The sequence below is a fragment of the Bison bison genome, unplaced genomic scaffold, assembly GCF_000754665.1.
Source record: "Bison bison bison isolate TAMUID 2011002044 unplaced genomic scaffold, Bison_UMD1.0 scf7180017864503, whole genome shotgun sequence".
NCBI lineage: Eukaryota > Metazoa > Chordata > Mammalia > Artiodactyla > Bovidae > Bison > Bison bison.
Window position 1 is genome coordinate 7,434,807 of NW_011495061.1, and position 25,103 is coordinate 7,459,909.

Below are 25,103 nucleotides of genomic sequence, written 5' to 3' on the forward strand. Positions count from 1 at the left end.
GGGCAGGGGGCGGGGCTGCCGGAAGTCGCCGGTCGCCGTCTGCTGTTCGTTGTTTGAGCGGCTGACGGGAGGAGAAGCCGAAGCTCCGGCGCGCTGCGGGGCTGCAGTCACAACTGGAGCCCGAGCCCCGCTCGTCTCCGGACGAGCTGTAAGCCAGGAGTACCGGCTGTGGACAGGCGGGGCCCGACGCCCGCTCTCCTTCTGATTTCACCATGTCGCGGGGCTCTATTGAGATTCCCCTTCGGGACACTGACGAGGTAAGTGTCGAGCATGGGGGAGGGTGGGGGCCGTGAACTTGGACGATCTCCCCCTCCCCCTTTCTCCCGACTTCGCTTCCGAAGTAAGAGCACTGTCTCTCCCAGATCGAACTCCCCTACCGAAGCTCCGACCACTTCCTTCCCCAGCCCCGGCACCCTCCCAGGCTGGGAGCATCAGGTCTCCGAAACCTTGAGGCCACCCCGAGAAGGAGTTCTTGAAAGTTCCCCCCCAACCTGCTCGTATTTGACAGTACTCTGCTCTTCTTTCAGAGGCGCGGGAGTGTGAGTGTGCTTGATAAATGTTAGGCACCTCACAGACCACAGAGGTGGACACTGATGTCACTGTGTTCTCTCTGCTGCTCAAACTAAGTATCTGTCCCCGGGAATATGTAGGATGTCGCCCTTCCTCCCTTAGAAACTCGAGTGTCGCTGCACAAGGCTCTTTCAGCGAAATAGAGACCCCAAGCCGCTGCTGTGTGCTGATAGAATTGCCCCCCTCTCCCTTGTCTCCTCTTTTATGGATGGCCAATAGCTTGTCTGAGTAAAGCTCTCAGAATTGCTGTTGTCTTACTGGCTATCTCATATTCTTATTTGTTTGTTTGATTGAGGTACAATATTGAGATGTGTTTCACTTACCATAAAATACAGTGGTTTTAGTAATAGTCACAAAGCAGTGTAACCACCACCACGATCTAATTCTAGAAAATTTTTCTACTGTTATTTTTGTGCCACAGTCAGGAGTGTGTATGACACAAATGCTGCCTCCATGAAGAATGTGTGCAGTGGCAACTCACGGTTGCCTTGCTTCTAGGATTGTGCTTCTTGTCAGACCAATGACATCAGAGTGTCTGGGGTGCTTATCTACACTTTACCTGCATTATGCATTAAGCAGAGTTCCGTTTCATTTTTTTCAAAGCTTTTTATAATTCTAGGGATTTGAAGACAGCTAGCAGGATTTTTTTGCTATGCTTTTACTTTACTATTCCATATAATGTATTTGGCATATGCTCCTTAAACATTTCTTAACATATACTTGTTTTAGCCTTACAGAAAGTGAACACAAATCCTATGTATTAAAAAAAAAAAAAAATTCTACGTATAACCAGCCTGATTAATCTCTGGGAAAAGAGCAGTCCGAGGAGACACATGAATTTCAAAAAGAGAAACAGGAACTTCCCTGGCACCCCGTGGTTAAGACCCTGCGTTTCCACTGCAGAGGGCACAAGTTCGGTCCCTGGTTGGAATATAAGATCCCACATGCTGTGGTGGCATGGCCAAAAAAAAAAAAGAAAAATAAGAGTTAAAACCTACATTTTGTATTTTAGGTCATTGAACTTGATTTTGATCAGTTACCGGAGGGAGATGAAGTTATTAGTATTCTGAAACAGGAACACACACAACTGCACATATGGATTGCTTTGGCGGTGAGTATTCGTGTAACAAATACTTTTTATATGTCGACTGGAAAAAAATATGTGGTTTCTGTTTTCAGATACAGTAATAGCCAGCTTGGGTGAATGACAGTACTGTGTATGTGGAAGTTAATTATATTATAGTCCAGTTTCCTAAGTGGTCTGCTGGCCTCTGGTAAATTAGAATATGTTGGTAAAAGCAAAATTCACTTAAGCCAAATAGTACTCAGTATTGAACATTTGATTATTTAGTGGTTATTCAGTGAGGACTGGCTTATGATTTGTGGATAAACTGAGAAAAAACAAGGTGCCACGATGTAAACAATCCAGCACCCTCTACCCTCCTCAGTACTAGCTGCATGATTATGTTTCTTTTTTGTGGGAACATTATAGGAAATGATTATAGTAGTGAAATACAGTGAATACTTTAATCATTATTCCTAAGCAAGTTTGCCACAGGTCACTTTTCATGTAAGGATATAAACAAGGCATCTAATGTTATCTTGAATAGTCAGAGAAATAGATCTGGAATTAGGTTTGTGTCCAGTGCTCAAGCCTAACTCTTGAGTTTCTTAGGCATGGATTTACAGAGAGGTACTATCAGTGACAAGCAGTGCCTTCCTGACTTAAGTGCTAAATTTTCTCAGTCTTTGGAGAACAGGCCATTAATGCTTGTCACTCATTTTTTTAAAACCAGAAGGGAACTTAAGGGTTTTTTTTAGTACAAATGCCTCCTTTCACAGCACTTATATGAAAATTGGAGTCTTGCAGGGTTAGCATGACACCTGTAGTAAGATAAATTTATGAATCATTGTGGGCTACAGGTTGTTAAAACAAGAAAGAATGTAGGCTTTGGGATTAGAAAGGCCTTTGTTTAAACTCCAACTCAGCTGCTAACTAATTCCGTGACCTTCAACAAATGATCTATCTTCTGAGCCTATTTCCTTATCTAAAATAGGGGGTTGTTAACACTGAATTAAAAGATAGTTATACAGATTAGAGATAGTGTCTGTGAAACTCCTGGCATTGTTTGTGGCCCAAAGTAAGGGGCTAATGATGGATATTCCTTATAATATTAACAAATGAAACAAATATCCACGGAAGTTATTCAACAGGCGCAAAGTCATAGATAATTTTTGGTGGATCTAGAACTAGAACCCAAGTTTTTTGTTTGGAATTCTTTATACCTCTCACTATTTCTTTCTCTCTTTGGCTCTGATTTGCTTTGAAATCAGTTAATTATTACTGAGTAAGGAGATGGAAACATTTGTAGTGATTTTAATTTTTTAAGCAACTTGGTTAGATATAATTCACTGTAGTAAACTGCAGACATGACTGAGCTACTGAATACAACACAGACATTTGAGAAGTTTTAGCACATATATACACCTGTGAAATGATCATCATATTTAAAATAATACATATATCCATCACCCCTGAAACTTTCCCCCCAACTCTCCCTTCCCCACCCTCCCATAGTGTCCAGGCACTTATTAATATTATTATGTATGATCAGGTAAATTAAGTCAGATTTCTTTGAATTTATGAAAGTGGAAAAAAATGCCATATGAAAGCAAAATAGTGCCCAGGCAACCCCTGATCAGCTTTTTGTCGCAGAAGATTAGTTTGAGATGTATTCACGTAGTTGCATATATCCAGTAGCTCCTTTTTACTGCTGAGCAGTAGCCATTGTACAGATAGACCATGGATTGCCCATTCACCTTTTCATCAACAGTTTGGTTGTTTCCAGTTGGGCCCTATTACACATAAAACCTCTGTAAACATTTGTGTACAGTGTTTTGTATGGATATACAATAACTAACTTAATTATTTGCCTTATAGCTGGAATACTACAAGCAAGGGAAAACGGAAGAATTTGTCAAGTTGTTGGAAGCAGCACGTATAGATGGCAATTTGGATTACAGAGACCATGAAAAAGACCAGATGACTTGCTTGGATACATTGGCGGCCTATTATGTTCAACAGGCTCGTAAGGAAAAGAATAAGGACAACAAGAAGGATCTTATTACACAGGCAACCCTATTGTATACAATGGCAGATAAAATTATTATGTATGATCAGGTAAATTAAGTCAGATTTCTTTGAATTTATGAAAGAGGAAAAAATTGCCACATGAAAGCAAAATGTGTGTAATAGGCAACAGAGTTTCTGAAAAAACTTTTTTTTATATGGTTGATAAGAACAGTAAAAAAGGAGAAGCGTTCCTTATTAAAATAGAAATTTCTTATACTGTTGAATTAATATGGGCAGATTTAGCATAGAAATTTATAAACATGTTGAGTTGGTAACTCTAACATCCTCAGGTGAATTTCAAATGTATTTTATGTATTTTAAGGAGTTTGAACTTTTCTTTTTGTCATTTTTCCTGGCACAGACAGCTTGCATTTTGGGATAATTTCTCAATTTGTGATTCAGATTTCTCAATTTGTGATTACTGATGGTTTAAACACACTATAGTGATAGAGGAATTTGTGTGGTGCTTGACTGCTCTCCTGTATGGTTTTGATTTTCATATTACACATTTGTCTTATCATGGTTAGTCCTGGGTAGAGTCAAGTGTAAAATGGTACGTTACTTTTTCAGAACCATTTGTTGGGAAGAGCCTGCTTCTGCCTTCTTGAAGGTGACAAAATGGATCAAGCTGATGCACAGTTTCATTTTGTACTCAACCAGTCTCCAAATAATATTCCAGCACTGCTTGGTAAGTCATTTTCAGCAACCATCTTAGGAATCTTTATTTTTCAGCATGTGCCTAAAATACATCTCTTTGTTGATAGCTCCTTAGTAACTGGGCTGGGCAGCAAAGTAGAAGAGCTTTACCTTAATAAAAATAAAACCCTTGTGGGGTGGGGAGGAGACTTTCCTGGTGGTCCAGTGGTTAAGAATCCACCTGCCAGTGCAGGCAGCATGGGTTCAATCCCTGGTCTGGGAAGATTCCACATGCCATGGAGCAACTAAGCCCATGTACCTCAACTACTGAGCCCGAGTGCTTTAGAGCCTGTGCTCCACAACAAGAGACTCCACCCAAGTGAGAAGCCCATGCACCATATAAAGGAGCTCCCATTCACTGCAACTAGAAGAGAGCCTGCATGCAGTAACAAAGACCCAGTGCAGCTAAAAATAAATAACATTTTAAAAAACAAAGAAACTCTTATAGGGAGTTCCCTGGTGGTCCATTGGTTGGGACTTCATGCTTTCATGGCCAAGGACCTGGGTTCAGGGCCACCCAGTGTGGCCAAAAAAACAAAAATGAAAAAACTTATTGCAGTAGATCATCATTTCTGTTGAAATTACAGAAGTAAAATATATACCAGTTAAGCATAATTTGTAATCTACTTCTAGAGAATCAGTAAACAACCTATTTGGACAGCTCTAAGCTAATTTTTGTTTTATAACATTTCACATAATTATAGGACTGTTCTATTTATAGACATAGATTAATACATCCTTATGGAAAGCAAGTTTAAATATGAAATCGTTTTTACTATTTTTGACCGTTTTTTACTGGGAGATATATTCGATCTAGGTGAGTTAGTGGAGAGTATATAACACTTGAGTTCTTTAATAAGTGCATGTTTATTTTTAAAAATCATTACAGGTAAAGCTTGCATTTCGTTTAACAAGAAGGATTACAGAGGCGCTCTAGCTTACTATAAGAAAGCCTTGCGGACTAACCCAGGTTGTCCAGGTAAGAGAAAAACTTCAAGTCTAAGCTGTATATGATCCAACTTAAAATATTGATATTTGATTCAAAGGCTGAATAGAAGTAGTTCTTAGTATTTGCCCTATACTTTTTTTCCTTTGCAAAATCACATTCATTTAGCAAATTTTGAAATTAAATGTTAAGTGTTTCCAGAAGGAGAGGGTGTCAGACTGTGTCAAATTCTGTTAGGCCAAGTAAAATAGGGAATGAAAGTTGCTCATTGGATCTGGCAACGTACAAATCATTAGTAACCTTGATAAAAGCAGTTCTATTGGAATGGTAGAGGTGAGATACTCATCGGAGTGGAGTCCAGAGAGAAAAGGGAAGGAAAGGAATTGGAGGCAGCAAGTATAGAGTCTAATGAGCTTGACTTTCTAAGGAAAGTAGGAATGAAGAGACACTGGAAAGAGAAATGGAATCAAGAGAGGATTTTTTAGGATAGGAGTGTGTATGGATGAGAATGATCTAGTTGAGAGGGAAATTTTGATGGTGCAGGAAAAAGGGGAGGGTTGCTGGTGCAGTGACCTTAGATGGGAAGGGGTAACATCTAATGAGCACTAGAGAGGTTGGCCTTTGATAAGAACATGGTTGACTTTTGGCATGGCTTTGAAATTGGGAAGCATTTATAAGCTTAATTCTGTAGATGTGCATGTAGCCAGTCACTTTATTTAAGCTTATAATGAAGCTCTCTGTTTAAAAAATTGCTCTTTAAAAATTAGATCTTGAAGGTACAGTATAGCCAGGCATATTGGAAGATAAGAAAAATAACATCATTTTTCTGACCTCCAGTGAAGCCAAGATTGTGATATACCCAAAAATTTTATAGTGGGATTATATTGAGGTTAATTCTGGGATTTTGCAACTTATAAATAGTGTTTAAGCATTTAAAAAAATTTGAACCCAAGAATGCCTTAGTTTGACAGACTAAATAACTTGATTTTATTTTTGTAGCGGAAGTTCGTTTAGGAATGGGCCATTGCTTTGTGAAACTTAACAAACTGGAGAAAGCTCGTCTGGCATTCAGCAGAGCCCTGGAACTCAATTCCAAGTGCGTAGGAGCATTGGTGGGACTGGCTGTTCTAGAACTCAATAATAAAGAGGTGTGTGATTAAAAAAACTGTTTAGTTTCTGACCGTTTTGTCAGGTGAATAGTATTAAATTATATGTTGAATTATATCTCAACAGAACTGTTGAAAAATGCAATCTTATGGAGTCTTTTCTATTATTTGCCTTGGGGATTAGCAGTAAATTGTTTAAGACAGTGATATCAGGTATATTTATTACATTCAACCAATTTCAAAGGGCAGGAAATGCTTTCCAGTGGCAGTGTTTCTGCAGTTAAGTCTGTTAAGAAAGCTAAATTCTGAAAGTTTAACTCACTATTTGAATTTATTTCTATTATTTTTCCTTTAATTTTTATAGTTTTTAAAGATACTTTCCATTTGCGTTATTACAAAATCTTGGCTATATTCTTCATGTTGTACATTACATCCTTGAACCTTTCTTACACCTTGATAGTTTATGCCTCCCACTTCCCAACCCCTATATTGTCCCTCCCCTCCCCAACTGGTAATCAGTAGTTTGTTCTCTATATCTGTGAGTATGCTTCTTTTTTGTTGTATTCACTAGTTGTATTTTTTAGATTCATACAGCATTTTTCGTTCTGTGACTTATTTCCCTGAACATAATGCCTTCCAAGTCCGTCCATGTTGTTACAAATGGCAAAATTTTATTCTTTTTTATGGCTGTGTTGTATTCCATTGTATGTATATGTGTGTGTATCACATCTTTATCCATTCATCTGTTGATGGACACTTAGGTTATATATCCTGGCAATTATAAGTAATGGTGCTGTGTATTTTGAGGTAGTGTTTCCAGTTAATATTTTGGTTTTTGAGCTGTGTACCCAAGAGTGGAATTGTTGGGTAGTATGGTAGTTCTATTTTTAGTTTTTTGAGAAACCTTCATGCTGTTTTCCTAGTGGCTGTGCCAATTTATAATCCCACCATCACAGTTTGAAACTTGTTATTGCTAGTGAGAAAGTTAAAAAGAATGATATTTTGGTATCTGAACTTAGATTTGTATAATCTTATTTCTTCAGACTAGAAAGGAAACTTTGAAAAAGTGCTATTTAAGTAATGTTTCACTCATCCCTGCCATCACTGTGTTTCTTTTAGGCTGATTCCATCAAAAATGGTGTCCAGCTTCTTTCCAGAGCCTATACAATTGATCCTAGCAACCCTATGGTATTAAACCACTTAGCAAATCACTTTTTCTTTAAAAAGGTAGGAGAAATCATTTATTAAAGTTGTTTAATGTTAAATCCTTATCTTTGCTTTTCTGCACTGTAGTTGACACTTTATCTTTTTAACTTCAAAAGAAATTTTAATCAAGAGAGTTTTTTTCAAGTTAGAGTTTGTATTAGTATCTAGGTATGTCTGTTTGTTCATTCAATCATTTAATAATTATTGACCCTGTATACCATACCCAATATTGTGATGGAGGTGTGAAGTTCAGTAAGACAGTTTTCACACTCAAGGAGTTGAGTTTCATAGAAAACCCAGACATGTGAACAAATGTAAATGTAAAAATAAAGGTCTCTACCCTGCTGTGGCAGAGAAATGAAAGAGGAAATGATTAAGTGGTTAAGAAAAGTGTTTACCACCAAGAAGGAAAACGCTCTTGAGCTACGTTTTTAGAAGACGATCACTAGGTAGCTGAAAGAAGAGAGGCACAGCTCTATGAAATAGTCTTAGTTTTTTGCTTGTTTATTTTTGTGTGTTGATCATGATGTCATTTTTAAAGTTGCCACTAATTCTGTAGAACAATGGCATTCTAGATTTCTCAAATACTAGAAAAGTTTTTATATAGTTGGTAAGCATGAGTTTAATCATTTTGCAACTAGGTACTAAATTATACCAAGAACTTTTAATTAAATAGCAATTTAAGTAAAAGTTCACAAAACTACATCGATCCTTATTAGTAATAGATGCTATATTGCTGTTATTGTTGCTATTGGTATGCATTCTATCCTTACTAAATGCCAAGTACTGTTAAAAGTGCATGCCATGAATTTATATAATATTCAAAACAATCCTCTGAGGTAGGTAATATTTTCTTAATTTTGTGGATGAATCATGGAAGCAGAGTTAATACCCTGAGGTCACACAGCTGTTAACCATGGTGCTTTATTCTCCCTGGCTATAGAAGCATACTCCCCTTTCATAGTGAATTATTAATTAAACTTTATGCTATAACTATTACAGTACTAAAAGGCAACTACTTAGGGAGAAGATGGAAATGTATTTTAAAAGTAAATGAAGTGTTACTGTTTTACGATAAAACATTAGCACAAGAAGGCAATGGCACCCCACTCCAGTACTTTTGCCTGGAGAATCCCATGGATGGAGGAGCCTGGAAGGCCGCAGTCCATGAGGTCGCAAAGAGTCGGACACGACTGAGCGACTTCACTTTCACTTTTCACTTTCATGCATTGGAGAAGTAAATGGCAACCCACTCCAGTGTTCTTGCCTGGAGAAGCCCAGGGACGGGGGAGCTTGATGGGCTGCTGTCTATGGGGTCGCACAGAGTCGGACACGACTGAAGTGACTTAGCAGCAAGTTATATTGGTTTTTATTGGGGAAAAAAACAACAAAAAACAGAGGACTAATGATTCTAAATATTTGAGTGCATATCTAGTAGTCAGTGCTTACAAATGTTAGGACAGCTTCCTTGAACCAAATGAGAATAATGCATTTTTAATTTTCAATGCTAGTCACCCTTGCACTGCTGAAGATACAGACTTGCTTCTACTGAGCACAATTCGTATTTCAGAACCTTAAAGATTACCTAGGTGAAATATGTAAATCAAGGGAGTCTATTTGAGTGTTACTGAATACCTGATCTATGATCAGTGCTGTGCCAGGTGTCATGAGGTCCTCTTGCACTGAATATGTCTGTAAGGTTTACAGAGCATGTTTACATATGTTTTCTCAGTTTGTCATTAAAACAACTCTAGAAGGTACACAGGCTATTTCCAAACCCTTATTCCAGTGAACAAGATGTAAATTTAGCTAAAGGCTATATCATGTAATTAAAACTGTGGAGTTTGAATCACTTAGTTCAGATTCTGGCATCACCATTATATATAGTTCTTTGGCTTTGGGCCAATATACTGATTTCCCTAAACCTTAATTGCTTCACTTGTAAAACAGTAATAATACCTACTTTATAGGATTTGAGGGGTGGTAGTTAGGGTTGTTAAATGTAATATCCACATTACATACTTACCTAATGGGAAACAGTCTGTGTTAAAAGCTGCAATCCCATTATTATTTATAATATTTTAAAAATGTCCAAAACTTTACATCAGACCAGATTTCTGGTCAGATGAATAAAACACATTTCCTATTAAAACTGAAACGTTGTTTCTACCCCTGATGTATAAACTCTGAGACACTTGGCAGAATAATCAAAAGGAAAGTCAAATCTAGTAGAAAGGTCATGACCCATGCATTCAAATAGAGTTGAATGCAGGTCCAGGCACTGGTACTTGTTACCTTCATGTGACAGAACATATCCTTGGAGTAGGGAAGAAAGTAAACTGAGTTCTAGCTTTTCACTTTGGATAACAAACTTAATACTTAAGTTTCTGTTTTCCCATCAATAAAATGGTAATAATGACATACTTTGCAGGGAAGGTTGATTAAGCTTAGAACTAATATAAGTATACCTAGCAGAGTACTTTGGAGAAGGCAGTGGCAATCCACTCCAGTACTCTTGCCTGGAAAATCCCATGGACAGAGGAGCCTGGTAAGCTTCAGTCCATGGGGTCTCGAAGAGTCAGACACGACTGAGTGACTTCACTTTTACTTTTCACTTTCATGCACTGGAGAAGGAACTGGCAACCCACTCCGGTGTTCCTGCCTGGAGAATCCCAGGGACGGCAGAGCCTGGTGGGCTGCCATCTATGGGGTCTCACAGAGTCGGACACGACTGAAGCGACTTAGCAGCAGCAGCAGAGTACTTTGGATATAGTGAAAGTGTAGTCGCTTAGTTGTGTCTGATTTTTTACAACCCTATAGACTGTATCTCACCAGGCTCCTCTGTCCATGGAATTCTCTAGGCAAGGATACTGGAGTGGATTGCCATTTCCTTCTCCGAGGGATCTTCCCAACCCAGGGATCAAACCTGGGTCTCCCACACTGCAAGCAGATTACCATTTGAGCCACAAGAGAAACCCTTGGATATAATAGTTCTTATTAAATTGTAACTGCTCCCATTACTGTTAATAAGGGACTTAACTTCTCTTGGGTTTTCTCATCACAAAAATAGGCCTGATGCTTCAAAGGATTATTGTGGAGATTAAATGAAGTAATAGACATACTGAGCAAATGTTAAGTACTATACAAATGTTAGTTCCCATCTTCCCTAAGTTTATCAGCAAGGGGAATAAGGAGAGTGATTTGTAAATATGGGTACAGTGCTGTTATTGTTAATTCAGTTAACAAATTTTTAAAGTGAAATTTGAGGAACCCTATGACTGAGACCAGTAGAGTTGTTGGAGCTTACTCATTGATTTTTGGGTCTTCCTTGTTCAGGATTACAGTAAAGTCCAGCACTTGGCTCTCCATGCATTCCATAATACAGAAGTGGAGGCCATGCAAGCAGAAAGTTGCTATCAGTTGGCTAGATCATTCCATGTCCAGGTAAGTTAATTTTACACTCTGGAGTATCTTAATTCTTTAATGGTTTTCCAAGTCTTTTAAAAACTGTTATATGTATTATTGGTCTTGTTTTATTTTCATTTTTTAGGAAGATTATGACCAAGCTTTCCAGTACTACTATCAAGCTACACAGTTTGCCTCATCCTCTTTTGTGCTGCCTTTTTTTGGTTTGGGACAAATGTACATTTATCGAGGTGACAAAGAGAATGCATCTCAGTGCTTCGAGAAAGTTTTGAAAGCTTATCCTAATAATTATGAAACTATGAAAATTCTTGGCTCTCTATATGCTGCTTCAGAAGACCAAGAAAAAAGAGATATTGCCAAGGTACGCTTTTAAAAGTCTTAGTTATTTTCTGGTAGCTATCCCTAGATGCTCATTTCTTGTTATTGCTTATAGAAATACATTGGACTCGGTTTTGATAGCTGAGTTTGCTCCAGTTGAAATAACAACTGACATTAAACAGGGTAGAGTAGTTACCACATTTTACTTTCATAGCCTAGAGTTGGAATGCCTTAGCTTAATGATCTCTTTTTATCCCAGGGCCATTTGAAGAAGGTCACAGAACAGTATCCTGATGATGTTGAAGCTTGGATTGAGTTGGCACAGATCTTAGAACAGACTGATATACAGGTATTTGATCACATTTTTCATCTACCTAATGTGTTTTTGGTAAGCCTGGTATAGTGTGTCTCTCTTTTTCACTTACACCTTATTCTGTCCACCATGAAAATACAGGGTGCCCTGTCAGCCTACGGAACAGCAACACGCATCCTTCAGGAGAAAGTGCAGGCTGATGTCCCCCCAGAGATTCTGAATAATGTGGGTGCCCTTCATTTCAGACTTGGAAATCTGGGTGAGGCAAAGGTAGGAACGAAGGACTAGTTCCTTCTTTTGAACTATCAAGTTCAGTGCATGCTTTTTTAGATGTGTCAACCAAGTCTTTTCACAATGTAATTTTCTTTTCTTTCTCCTAGAAATACTTTTTGGCATCTTTGGATCGTGCAAAGGCAGAAGCCGAGCATGATGAACATTATTATAACGCCATTTCTGTTACAACGTCATACAATTTAGCCAGGCTGTATGAAGCGATGTGTGAATTCCATGAAGCTGAAAAACTATATAAAAACATCTTACGGGAACATCCTAATTATGTTGACTGTAAGAATTTTAAACTTTATTTTTTATGTATTAAATGCTCACAACAGCAGCAAAAATTTAGCCTGGAAAAAATCTTTCTTGGAACTAATAATAAACAGTTTTAGGGAATTTCCTGGTGGTCCAGTGGTTAGGATTTCTTGCTTCCACTGGAAATTAACTCCCTGTTCTGGGAACTAAGATCCTGTAAGCCACACAGTGCAGCCAAAAAAAAAAAACTATTGAAAAAACAAAACAACTGTTCTAAAGGTTATACCTTTTCTTCAAAGCAAATTTGTGGCCTTAAAAAAAAAATGCAGCTTCACTTAAATTTATCCTGGAAACAGAAGGAAACAACTGAAAACCAGTGGGACCATATTTTATAGACTAGTCCATCTTCAATGGGTCAGCTACCTCTACTAGGCTTTTAACAACTCCTTGACGTATTTGGTTATGGGTTTATCTTTATGGTGGGTTCTGTTTTGATTTACAGTGTTTTTAATAGTCATAAAGGACAGGGCCTTTCCTGTAAATAATTATTCCTAAAAATGTCCTACCTTGAGTTTTTGCAACCTGAACAGTGTGAAATTTGGAAAGTTTCTAACTAAAAATCATTTATATGCTGTACTTCCCTTAAAAGAACCTAAAGCTATGATGTTTTGACTCTGGTCAAATCAAGGGCTAGTAACTTGACCCCTGTCATACTATTATGAATAAAAAAGTGATTTAAAATAAATAAGATTTTAGTTGAATTCCAGGCTTAATCTGAACTGAGTTGATAGGCAATTATAAACCATTGTTGGTTTCTTGAGAGAGTGACATTTTCTGGAACAAATAACAATTTGACATTTGTGTGGCACTCCCTAGTGGCTCAGATGGTAAAGAATATGCCTGCAATGCAGGAGTCCTGGGTTCAGTCCCTAGGTAGGGAAGATCCCCTGAAGAAAGAAAGGCAATCCACCCCAGTATTCTTGCCTGGAGAATCCCATGGACAGAGGAGCCTGGCTAGCTACAGTCCATGGGGTCACAAAGAGTTGGATAGGACTGGGTGACTAACACTTTCACTTTTAAAATTACTTAAGGTAAAGAGACACAGTTAGAGGTCAGGTTTTCTAACTAATAATCCCTTAGTAGTCTGTGTTTTCACTATTGTGTGATATGCCAAGCACAGTGCTGTATATCAGAGAGAAACTGGAAACAAAACGATGACAAGCTTTTAAAATAACTTAGCTTGAGATAATGACTTGATCCAGAGTACCAGCTTGAGGAATGGAGTAGAAGGGAGAATCTGAGATTTCAAACAGGAAGGTTTGATGGTATTGAAGTTGTACTTTAACTTATTAGATATTTAATTAGCTATATCAGTGCTTGATATTTTTTCACCTGTGATGTGTTAATTGAAAGCAATTATTTTAAAAGTACAACTTTAAAATTATGATCCTACTTTGTAGCTAATATTTTAAACATAAAAACTTGTGCATTTTCAGGCTATCTGCGCCTAGGAGCAATGGCTAGAGATAAAGGAAACTTTTATGAGGCTTCAGATTGGTTTAAGGAAGCTCTTCAGATTAATCAGGTTGGTAATAATAACTCCTGGGTTTGAAAAAAGAATTACTTCACCATTTTCCTTCAGTAAATCAGTTTTTTCTTTTAATGGCTGTCTAGGTTGGCATCTCCCTCCCCTTTTTTTTTCCCATTTACTTTTTAAAGATACTAAAGGGCTTCCCTGAGAGCTTAGTTGGTAAAGAATCAGCCTACAATGCAGGAGATCCTGGTTTGATTCCTGGGTTGGGAAGATCCGCTGGAGAAGGGATAGGCTACCTACTCCAGTATTCTTGGGTTTCCCTTGTGGCTCAGCTGGTAAAGAATCCGCCTGCAATGAGGGAGACCTGTGTTCAATTCCTGGGATGGGAAGATCCCCTGGAGAAGGGAAAAGCTACCCACTCCAGTATTCTGGCCTGGAGAATTCCACGGACTGTATAGCCCATGGGGTTGCAGAGTCAGATAGAACTGAGCGATTTTCACTTCACTTCAAAGAGTGTAGAGTCATCTAGATGTTTGGATTGTGGCCCACAATGAGAATTAGATTTCACGTCACAGCCTAGGACACACACACGTGTATACAAACAAAGAGATCAGGTTTTCTAACTAGTAATCCCTATACTTGAGATCAAAGTTTTATAAATTAATAATGATTTGTAAAATCATATTGTCCTAGACAGTACATTGATATTTTTACTGTATTCCATTTTATTGCATTTCTTATGCTGATAACTAAACACTAAATTGATTTTACAAGTCATTAATCCATCTCAGCTCTCAGTTTGAAAAACACTGTTGTAAACGTAGCCTATAAACCTCTCCAGGAATCACCTATTGTGGAAAGAATCCAAATTACAGATCTTGCTTCTTTTTATATGTGTTTTTAGGACCATCCAGATGCTTGGTCTTTGATTGGTAATCTTCATTTAGCAAAACAAGAATGGGGTCCAGGCCAGAAGAAATTTGAGAGGATATTAAAACAACCAGCTACTCAGAGTGACACTTATTCTATGCTGGCCCTTGGCAACGTCTGGCTTCAGACTTTGCATCAGCCCACCCGAGATAGAGAAAAGGTAATCTCTTTTCATTTCTTTAAAACAAAGTTGATTCTTACTTGATTCTTATTTGAATTTTTTTAATAATCTTTTTATAGGAAAAGCGTCATCAGGATCGTGCTCTGGCTATCTACAAACAAGTACTCAGAAATGATGCAAAGAATCTATACGCTGCTAATGGCATAGGTAATTATAAGATTTGGATATCCATAATTGTGAAATAAATGCTTTTGGAAGGATGTTTATAGATCAGATTTTCTCTCTAGTGTTTTTTCTGGCTACAAATAGGAAGTTCTAATTCTGTGAACCTTTTTATAACTTTAGGAGCTGTTTTGGCCCACAAAGGATATTTCCGTGAAGCTCGTGATGTATTTGCCCAAGTAAGAGAAGCAACAGCAGATATCAGTGATGTGTGGCTGAACCTAGCACACATCTACGTGGAACAAAAGCAATATATCAGCGCTGTTCAGATGGTAATGTTTTATTTTTCAAAATATTTTTATTTTGTGGTCATCGTTGAGCAGTTTTCTTAACCATTCTGGCCTCGTCTGTTTAGAGGTTTATAATTTTATAAGGTTAAGACCAGTCTTTGATGTCCAGACAGAGATGTGAGTCCTGGCTCCACCATTAATTGCACGTCTTGGGCATGTCTCTATAAGACAGAAATACGTGTAACCTTAATCTCATAGAATTTTATGCAGATCCAGAATGAAAAATACTTGGCACTAATTTGCCTAGCATAGCAGTAAGTGCCAGAAGATAGTGGGATTTATTATTCATTTGGGCTTCCCTAGTGGCTCAGCTGGTAAAGAATCCTCCTGCAATGCAGGAGACCTGGGTTCGATCCCTGGGCTGGGAAGATCCCCTGGAGAAAGGAACAGCTACCCACTCCAGTATTCTGGCCTGGAGAATTCCACGGCCTGTATAGTACATGGGGTTGCAAAGAGTCGGGCACGATTGAGCAATTATTTGCTCATTTTATCCTCTTCCTTCTCAGATGAGAGAACTGCATTTCAGAAAGGTTAAAAGACATTTAAAAAGAAAAAACTCCCTCCATGGGGATAAGTTTTCATAGCTAGAGATTTTTGTTATACTTTTCATATTTGTTAATTACTTGAAGTAAAAGAGTCATGCCCAGCATCTTTAGCATAGTGAGCATCTTTAGCATACCTAGTTAAAAAGGAAAAATGCTTTTATTGAAATTATTATGGCCAGAAAAAAACAAGTTTCTGACCCAAGGTAGAAGATATGAGCAGTCCAGGCTCTGGGAAGTAGTTAACCATTTTTTCTAAAAAGGACGAGTAGTAGTAGTATTATTGGAAAGGTAACTTGTCACAAGGACTTACAGAACCTTGATTGCATATGGTAGTCTCAGAGGTTGTATTTTTGGAGGTCAGCCTTCTTGGTCTGCAAATCAATTGCTAGGAATAATCAGGGAAAAACCATCTAACCGTCTTCACCGAGAAGAACTTGCCTACGACACTCCTGACATTGCATGGTCAGAAACTGACTTGTTCGTGGCAAAATTAATACCAGTATTGCTATATTAGTTTTACTAAGAGATTAACAACCAGAACTGTGAGGCTTCTCATATTGATTGCCAGTAGGTTCCACCAGCCCTAAAGAAAGGTGGTAGAGCCGCATAGGAGCCAGGTGTATGACTTCTGATAAATCATCATTAAGTCTTGTCTAGATTGTATTGCTAAAGATACAAAAAGACCTTCCATCTGTTTCACCTGTCAGTGTTGGTCCACATTTCAAATGGAAAGACTATTTCGAGTATGTAATTTTTCTTATCAGGTTTTTATGTTGTGAAAATGTATGCTGGTGAATGTCAAGGATCAGTCTCAATTTAGTCTTTGAAATTAACCATCCAGAAGATGGTTTAAAGCTAATTTAAAGCTTTTCACATAGCTTTAAAATCGCTTGAAATTTTCTTATAAAATAATAGTATATAATTGTTGTTGTGCTTTAATTAACTTTTTCTCTTTTTGTAGTATGAAAACTGCCTCAGAAAGTTTTATAAGCACCAGAACACAGAAGTTGTGCTATATTTGGCCCGGGCCCTCTTCAAATGTGGCAAGTTACAGGAATGCAAACAAACCCTGCTGAAGGTAAAAAAAGAGAACTCAATTCTGTGCTGGTTTGTATTTTTTACTCTGTTTTACACATGCTTACATGCCTAATACTCTAACTAAAATTCTTTTCATGTCTTTATAACATATGAAAAATTTGCTTTGTTTTTATTTATAGGCTAGACACGTGGCACCCAGTGATACAGTTCTTATGTTTAATGTGGCCTTGGTCCTACAAAGATTAGCTACCTCTGTCCTGAAAGATGAAAAGAGTAATCTGAAGGAAGTACTTAATGCTGTGAAGGAACTGGAGCTTGCACACAGGTAAGATTTTGTACCTGTTTTCCAAACAACCTTTGAAATTGTTTGTTTCTTTAAACCCATATGTCTCAAAGGAGAATCATTCTCTAGTAGAATCATTCTGGCAACTTTTAAACCAAAGCAGACAGCTGCCACTAGGTGACTTCAAACCATAGCCAGGATCCTGCTAGAATTGGATCCTATAGTCCGACCCCTATAACTGGCTAGCTTTACAGGCTTGCCCTAGATTTTTTATTAATCTGAGAGTAATATGACCCAGCATTTTACACACTAGAAACTTTTAGACTCCACTTATGTTGTTTTGGAGAAGGCAGTGACACCCCACTCCAGTACTCTTGCCTGGAAAATCCCATTGACGGAGGACCCTGGTAGGCTGCAAGTCCATGGGGTCACTAAGAGTCGGACACGACTGAGCGATTTCACTTTAAATTTCACTTTTCATGCATTGGTGAAGGAAATGGCAGCCCACTCCAGTGTTCTTGCCTGGAGAATCCCAGGGACGGGGGAGCCTGGTGGGCTGCCGTCTATGGGGTCGCAGAGTCCGACATGACTGAAGCGACTTAGCAGCAGTAGCAGTATGTTTTTTTTACCTGTTATATCAGTGTCTTCTTTGAGGTACGAGTTTTCCTTGAACTAAGATTAAGGCCTTTCCTCTTAAATAACTGAATAAGTTTATTTGGCTCAACTCAATTTATGTACGGGGAGAAGGCAGTGACACCCCACTCTAGTACTCTTGCCTGGCAAATCCCATGGACAGAGGAGCCTGGTAGGCTGCAGTCCATGGGGTCCCAAGGAGTTGGACATGACTGAGCGACTTCACTTTAAATTTCACTTTTCATGCATTGGTGAAGGAAATGGCAGCCCACTCCAGTGTTCTTGCCTGGAGAATCCCAGGGACGGGGAAGCCTGGTGGGCTGCCGTCTATGGGGTCACACAGAGTCGGACATGACTGAAGCGACTTAGCAGCAATTTATGTAACTTTATAGTATTTAGTTGGTAACTCAGTGTATGTTAAAGTTAAAATCTTACATCTCTTCAGGTTTTATCCAATCTTATTTGAGTTCTTGTTTTAAGTATTTCTTGCCTTGGCTAATAAATTATATGTGCTTTCATGGCTTAAGCTTCCTAACCTCCATGCTGACATATTTAGTAAACTTGGTGTGTAGTAAATATTAGTTGCTGGAATTGATTTTTGGTTGTTTGTGAATTTACTGATAATGTTAAATATAACTTTATCTTCATGAACTTGCTGGTATTGCGTGGTATGTTGTTGAGAGTTCTTTTTAAGTGAGTTGTATATGTGTTTTTCCTATTGAGATGACAGCCCTTTGTGAATACATTTAAGTATTAAGTGTTCATTAATTTCAGTCAGTATGTAAGCCTTCTCTGAAACTTTTTTTGAAAACAGATTTTTAATCTGTTTTTAATCTAAAGGGTCTGTTCCATTAATTTTTTTTTTACGTATTTTATTTTCTCATTCCATTTAGATATTTCAGTTACTTGAGTAAAGTGGGAGATAAAATGAGATTTGATTTGGCCCTCGCTGCTACAGAAGCCAGGTAATGTTACTGTTTATGGAGGGTGACTTTGGGTGAGGTAGTGATATCCATATGGGCTGGGAGAGTGACATAGCAGTGAGGGATTCTGACCTTCTAGGCATCAGTCTTTCACACTCCTCTCTGGGATGTTCCACCCTGGGCTAAGGCTTTTTCTTGAGGGTTCTTTCGGGGAATATGCCAAAGTTAATTTAGTTTAAGTCCTAAAATTATATGGGAAAAGACTTTTCTGATTTCACTAACATCAGTTATGTAGTCAGAATCAAGACACAATTCCCAATGCTGAGTTACATGTGAAGATATTGTTGGGAATCTTTTTAGCTGTGCTTTGGGAAGACAGTTATGATTTGGAAACTTAAAATAGTTGACAGTATTGGCTTATGAGAAATTAAGTTAATTTTGCTAATTAAGACTTCTATGATCCTGCTTCAAACTTTTAAATATGTGTAAATAATGTAAATGCTCTGAGTTTTTAAATAAAAAGTATACTAGCTACATTCATATTTCTCGAAATTGGGAACGTTCTAGGCAATGCTCTGACTTACTGAGCCAGGCGCAATACCACGTGGCTCGGGCACGCAAACAAGACGAAGAAGAAAGGGAGTTGCGGGCCAAACAAGAACAAGAGAAAGAACTGCTAAGGCAGAAACTTCTCAAAGAACAGGTATTTCTTGTGTTTGTGGTGATACTAGAATTAAAGGTGGGCATACATACACTTTGTATGTTAGTTCATCAAAAGTTCTTTTGATGATAGCCATGATTTTATGGTCATAAGAACATTTTGATGAGATTTTCCCCTACCCTTTTTCCTCATAGGAAGAGAAACGTCTCAGAGAAAAAGAAGAGCAAAAGAAACTTTTGGAACAGCGGGCCCAGTATGTAGAAAAGACCAAAAATATTCTTATGTTTACTGGAGAGACTGAAGCAACAAAAGAAAAGAAAAGAGGTGGTGGTGGTGGACGGGTAAGATGTGACTCCAGCTGGAAATGAAGTTAACTGACTAAATGCACTCCATATTTAGTCATGCTTTGGCTTCCTCCTTTGCTAAAGGATAGTCTTCAACGCAGAGAATGCTTTAAATAGTATCTAGTCTTTAGAAATGCACTTCAGTGTTAGTTTTAGTATAGTTTATCTTGTAGCAACCTTGCAGTTGATGGTCTTTGCTATGAGAAACATTCATCCCAATTAGCAGTTTTAAAGTATGGGCCTCACCATGCACCTCTTCAGTGTGACTCGGAGGGCTGGTGGCATGAGGCCTATTTCATACAGCCATATTCTACCAGCCAGGAAAGCACTGACTGTGGTCTTCTTTGGATTTCAGCGTTCCAAGAAAGGAGGAGAGTTCGATGAATTTGTCAATGATGACACCGATGAGGACCTGCCTGTCTCCAAAAAGAAGAAGCGAAGGAAGGGCAGTGGTAGTGAGCAGGAAGGCGAGGAAGACGAGGGCGGCGAGAGAAAGAAGAAGAAGAGGAGAAGGTAGCATCATGCGAAAACCTTTTCAATCACCTCATGAAAGTGGGGAACGCCTCTCACCTTCTGAATCTTAGGGCTAGAATTTGGGAACACCTGGTAATCTCTTGATGCACCCAGACAGAAACCTTTCATGCTCCTTCTTCCTGCTTTAATCCTAAAATGGACCCCAATTACCAAACACTACAAATTTCCTTCTGAGAGCTATGAGTCAGTCATAATTGCCTTTCTTATGTCTATAAAATTGCAACACTTAATTGGAAAACCTATGCAATTTAGAATGAGAAGAGTTAGTGGGTCCGTGCCAACTGTCTATCTTAATAACCTTACAAAAGCCCCAAACCTCAGTTTCTCTCTGTAAAATGGTGAGAGTCATGGCTCACTTCAAGTTTTACAGGATGTGTAAAATGTGAATTTAGCTGAAAGAAGGGCTTTTCATCCTCCCATGCCATCCACTGTGAGGACAAGTGGTGCCTTGTCCCCTCTTACCTGGAGGGGCCCTTGAACTCTCCCACTCCTCTCACGGTGCTTCCCTGTCCAGGAACCTCCAGGATTACCTAGGCCTGTTCTTCCCAAACCGAGGCTGACTCTGCTTGTGGGATTCAATCGGACACACTGACCTGTGGAATTGAAGCTGTGGCTGAATATTAGCAGACCTAGGATGAGTAGTTGGGAAGGAAGGAAGAGGAGGGGGAGGATGCTGAGTCTGGAGCCTGGATCTTTTCTCACATCCTCTGTCACTCACCCAGGGCAAGATCTGAGCTTATCTTACGTTCATTAAGAGGGCTCAGCAGTGACTCATGTGGTCAGCAGACTGCATAAATCCATGATTTATCTGTGTGGCAGACTGCTGAGCCTTGTGCAGCGGCTGCACGTTGTGGCCCCACAGTCTGGTTGCAGTCAGCACCCGTAGAGGAGGGCGTTGAGAATGACTCGTACTATTTGAATGGCGAAGAAGTCTTGGGCTTTATAGGCATATGAGTGAATCTTGACACACGTTCTTTTGGTGTTCACTATAGACCTCCGAAGGGAGATGAAGGATCTGATGATGATGAAACAGAAAATGGCCCCAAACCGAAAAAGCGCCGTCCACCAAGAGCAGAGAAGAAGAAGGCTGTAAGTGTCCAACACGTTTTTCTGTTCCTGGTAGGCGTAAAAGATGTCTGCTAGATACATCCTTCTCCTGCAGTGTCTTCAAGCACAGACGCTTGTTTTTGAAGTTTGTTGGTTGCCGTTTGATTGTATCATTGCAGTGCAAACCCAATTTAACATGACATCCTAACGGAAGAGTCCTCACTAATCTATTATGTGTGTTCTTTCTTTAGCCCAAGCCAGAACGTCTGCCTCCTTCAATGAAGGGAAAAATAAAATCCAAAGCCATAATATCATCAAGTGATGATTCGTCTGATGAAGATAAACTGAAAATTGCTGATGAAGGGTAGGAATTTTTTGCTTGGTGTGTTCTCCTAATGAAAGATAACCGAGAGTGGTCACTGTGACAGAATGTCATCTCTGTAGTTTCTTAGAATCTTAGAACTGGAAGACACCTTATCACACACCTTATTCTGATCTTGTCATTTTGTCTACCAAATATTTGTCCCTGACAGGAGGAAACCTATTTTGAAACCTTCTTTCTTCATGGATATTAGTTGAAATTTTCTATATGACATCCTCCTACACAAAATGTATCATTTGGCTACACTGCCATTGACTGGCTTAAAGTAGTAGGAGTAGCTGGATCTTGGTCACAGGAAGAAAGGCACTTTCTTGATCATTCTGTCCTTTGTCAGGCAGGGATGACTTAGCACTACCTGCCTGTGGAGGGCTTATCCTGCACTCCTTTAGCTTACAACCCACTTGGTCAAACAGTATTCTGTTTTACTTGTCCTGAACTTGCCCCTGAAGCTCCACATTTGGATTCCTAGACTAGAACTCTTAATACCGTACTACGCCTTGTTCTTCTGATGGCTATTTCACTGATAGCCATCATTTCACTGATGGCCATCATTTCATTCATTCATCCAACAGATATTTGAACATCCATGTTATGAAGTGAGTGCTAAGTGCTGGAGATGCAGAGGAAAAAGACATTGACCCCGCCCAAAGGAATTTGTGCTTTAGAAACAGTAGAGAATGACAGATAAACCAAAACTACAGTATACTGGGGAAAGTGTTATCACTTATATTTTCCATTTATTGCTTGCCAGGGACAAGCAAGCAATAAATCTGGAGTTGAAGTAGTGAGGGTAATTACTGAGATAAATTTTGTAAAAGGCTATTTAAGTCTTTTAGAAGAATAAAGAGTCCTAATCACCTGTACTTCTAAAAAAAAAAAACAAACCAATAAATAATAAAAGTTTTTAAAATAAAAGCAAGAGAGGGAGTCCTGGTGGGTTAGAGGTGAAGCAGCAGTGAGAGGTTAGCATGTTGAAGGGGCTAGGGGTCTGCGGCCGGGGGTGGGGTGGCTAGCCTGGTATGGTAAAGCATCTGTGAAGATGTTTGGTTCCCATTTTCTCTGAAGACAGTGGTTGACACAGATTTGGATTGCTTTTCCACTGGTCCTTGCCCACAATGTTATCCTAGTCCATTGATTAGAGGCATGATGGTTAAACCCTCAGGAAGTGTTTCCTTCTTTAGCCAGATGGAACGGAGTGAATTAGATTCAAGGGGCCCACTGGTACTTGGTGTATATACAGAAGGAATATCCAGCATCCTCTTCTCCACGCTTCACATCCTTTCAGAGTGACCTGAGTTACATGATATGTGTCTAGATTTCTTTCAGATGTAAGCACAAAGAGCCTCTCTTCAGTCTGCAGGGATGTTTTCATTGCTGGGGAGAGTAGTCTGTTTCACCTCCATCACCCTTCTTAGACTGACCCTGTAGGATTTAATATTCCTTTCTTGGTATATTTGTCATGGAAACCCAAACCAAGGAATATGCCAGAGGAGAAGCATGTCCCTCCTGGTGAGCGCAGTGCAGTGGGGGATTGGGGGGAGGTAGCAGCTGTCACAGTGGTTAAGGGAACGTTTGTTCCTGTAGGAAGCCAAGATTACCTTGCCACCACCATCCCGAGCATTAGTCCCTTTCCTTTAACATCTGATATGTAGAGGAGAAACTTGGGCAAAAGTAAACAAGCAAGCAGCAGAACCCCTTAGCACAGCTTCCTATGCAGAGTAAGTCTAGTCCTGTCGGAGGGCATCAGAGCAGAAGCAAATCCCAGAATAGGAATGGTGACTTGGCTCCTTGGCCGACTCCTACACAGATGGGACAGGGGAGCCCCACTCGGCCAACCCTTGGGAGAGGGTTCATGTCCAGAGTCTCTGCAGCCAAGTCAGGTCCTAGGTTTTACCTCTGCTGCTATGGATTTGCTTATAAAGATAAATGTATTCCTTCCTTACATAATTTTACAGGTGAAATTGAGAAATGCTTCATTCTGAGGAAAGGTGCCTGGTATGACCAGTGAGAGTCATCCTTCACTGTTTTTATTCTGTCTTAGAGCTAATGTGCCTTATTCTTTTGCCTACGTACTCCCCTTTTTATTATGAACAACATCTCATTTGCAAAAAAAGTACACCAAAGAAATATTACAGTAAAAACACCGATCAGGTCCAGAATATTCTACCCTTCTCTTTTAAAAGGGCAACCCCTGATTGTCTGGTGTTGTCGTCCGGAGACCTGGCCTGTAACAAGCATTTCTCTTTGCCAGGCATCCCCGCACCAGCCACAGCAACAGCGACTCGGATGAGGGCGAGCGGCGGAAGAAGGGTGCCTCCTCGGAGAGTGACTCTGACGAGAACCAGAACAAGTCCGGCAGCGAGGCCGGCAGCCCCCGGCGGTCCCGGAGATCCCACTCCGATGAGGATTCGGACAGCGACCAGCCGGCCAGGAAGCGCAGGCCCTCAGGGTCCGAACAGTCGGACAACGAGTCCCTGCAGTCTGGGCGGAGCCGCTCCGCAGGCTCTGAGATGGACTCCCGGCCCGCGTCCCCGAGTGCCGAGTCGGACCACGACTCCGAAAGAGCATCTGACAATGAGGGCTCCGGCCCAGGTTCCGGAAATGAATCTGAACCCGAGGGATCCAACAACGAGGCCTCGGATAGGGGCTCAGAACGTGGTTCAGATGATAGCGACTAGGCTTTATTTCATGAATATGCTTCATCTCTGCAGGAAACTTTTTTTTAACATATGAAAGCTGTGATAAAAACATTTCAGGTGTTTGGTCAGTGGTGAAATTTTTGCTAAGGCAATTTTTTTCCCTATCCATTCGTACATTACTATGACCGCAAGAGATATTTCCCGTGCTAGAGTCTAATATTTGAGTCTCTTGAGCAAAAGGTGACTATTCTTCATTATGGTACAATTCCACCTATTACATGTGAAAACCCCAGAAAAATAAACCCACGTGCTGAAGCATTCCTACAGAGTTTTGAGTGCCTACAACAGTGGCACACGTGTCATCTTTGTATGTTAAGCAGTACACTGTTTGGATTTCTATTACAATCTTTTACCAAGTGGTGTGAGAAACTTGGTGTTATTGTCTTTTTCCATTTCAAGCTTAGATCAAGAATATTTTTATTTTCTGGAGAAAGAGGTATCTACTGTATAATTGCACCAAAGTACAAATGAAAGGAAGGTTTCTTCGATAGGGTAATACTGCAGCCATGTAGATAAAACCACAAATATATCGTTAGGTTGACTAAGATGTGGAAAAATGCTTTTCTGTTAGTAGAATGCAAAGACCTACCTAAGCCACATAATAAAATTCTTTTACCAATTTTTATGTGTAAACTTTGTGTCATTTGGGGAGGGGGGGAGCAGTACATTTGT

The 25,103-nt window shown here is 39.5% G+C and overlaps 1 protein-coding gene across 1 annotated transcript; it reads left to right on the top strand.

Annotated features, from left to right (window-relative positions):
- CTR9 (CTR9, Paf1/RNA polymerase II complex component) lies at nt 1–25,054 on the top strand. Its single transcript, XM_010829343.1, has 25 exons — nt 1–257; nt 1,583–1,681; nt 3,512–3,751; nt 4,274–4,391; nt 5,289–5,378; nt 6,345–6,493; nt 7,571–7,678; nt 10,994–11,101; nt 11,208–11,444; nt 11,661–11,750; nt 11,856–11,984; nt 12,095–12,278; nt 13,742–13,830; nt 14,684–14,869; nt 14,950–15,037; nt 15,176–15,324; nt 16,849–16,965; nt 17,105–17,250; nt 18,735–18,806; nt 19,332–19,467; nt 19,620–19,766; nt 20,125–20,282; nt 21,296–21,392; nt 21,602–21,714; nt 23,984–25,054. Exons 1-25 carry the CDS (start codon nt 213–215, stop codon nt 24,408–24,410), a joined length of 3,522 nt encoding a protein of 1,173 aa, XP_010827645.1. The 5' UTR covers nt 1–212; the 3' UTR covers nt 24,411–25,054.
- The last annotated feature ends 49 nt before the right edge of the window (nt 25,055–25,103 follow it).

Coding starts and splice junctions, on each gene's coding strand:
- CTR9 (XM_010829343.1), top strand. CDS start 213: ATGTCGCGGGGCTCTATTGAGATTCCCCTTCGGGACACTGACGAG. Junction 11,751..11,855: donor TAGAACAGACTGATATACAG/GTATTTGATCAC, acceptor ATGAAAATACAG/GGTGCCCTGTCAGCCTACGG. Junction 17,251..18,734: donor GAACTGGAGCTTGCACACAG/GTAAGATTTTGT, acceptor CATTCCATTTAG/ATATTTCAGTTACTTGAGTA.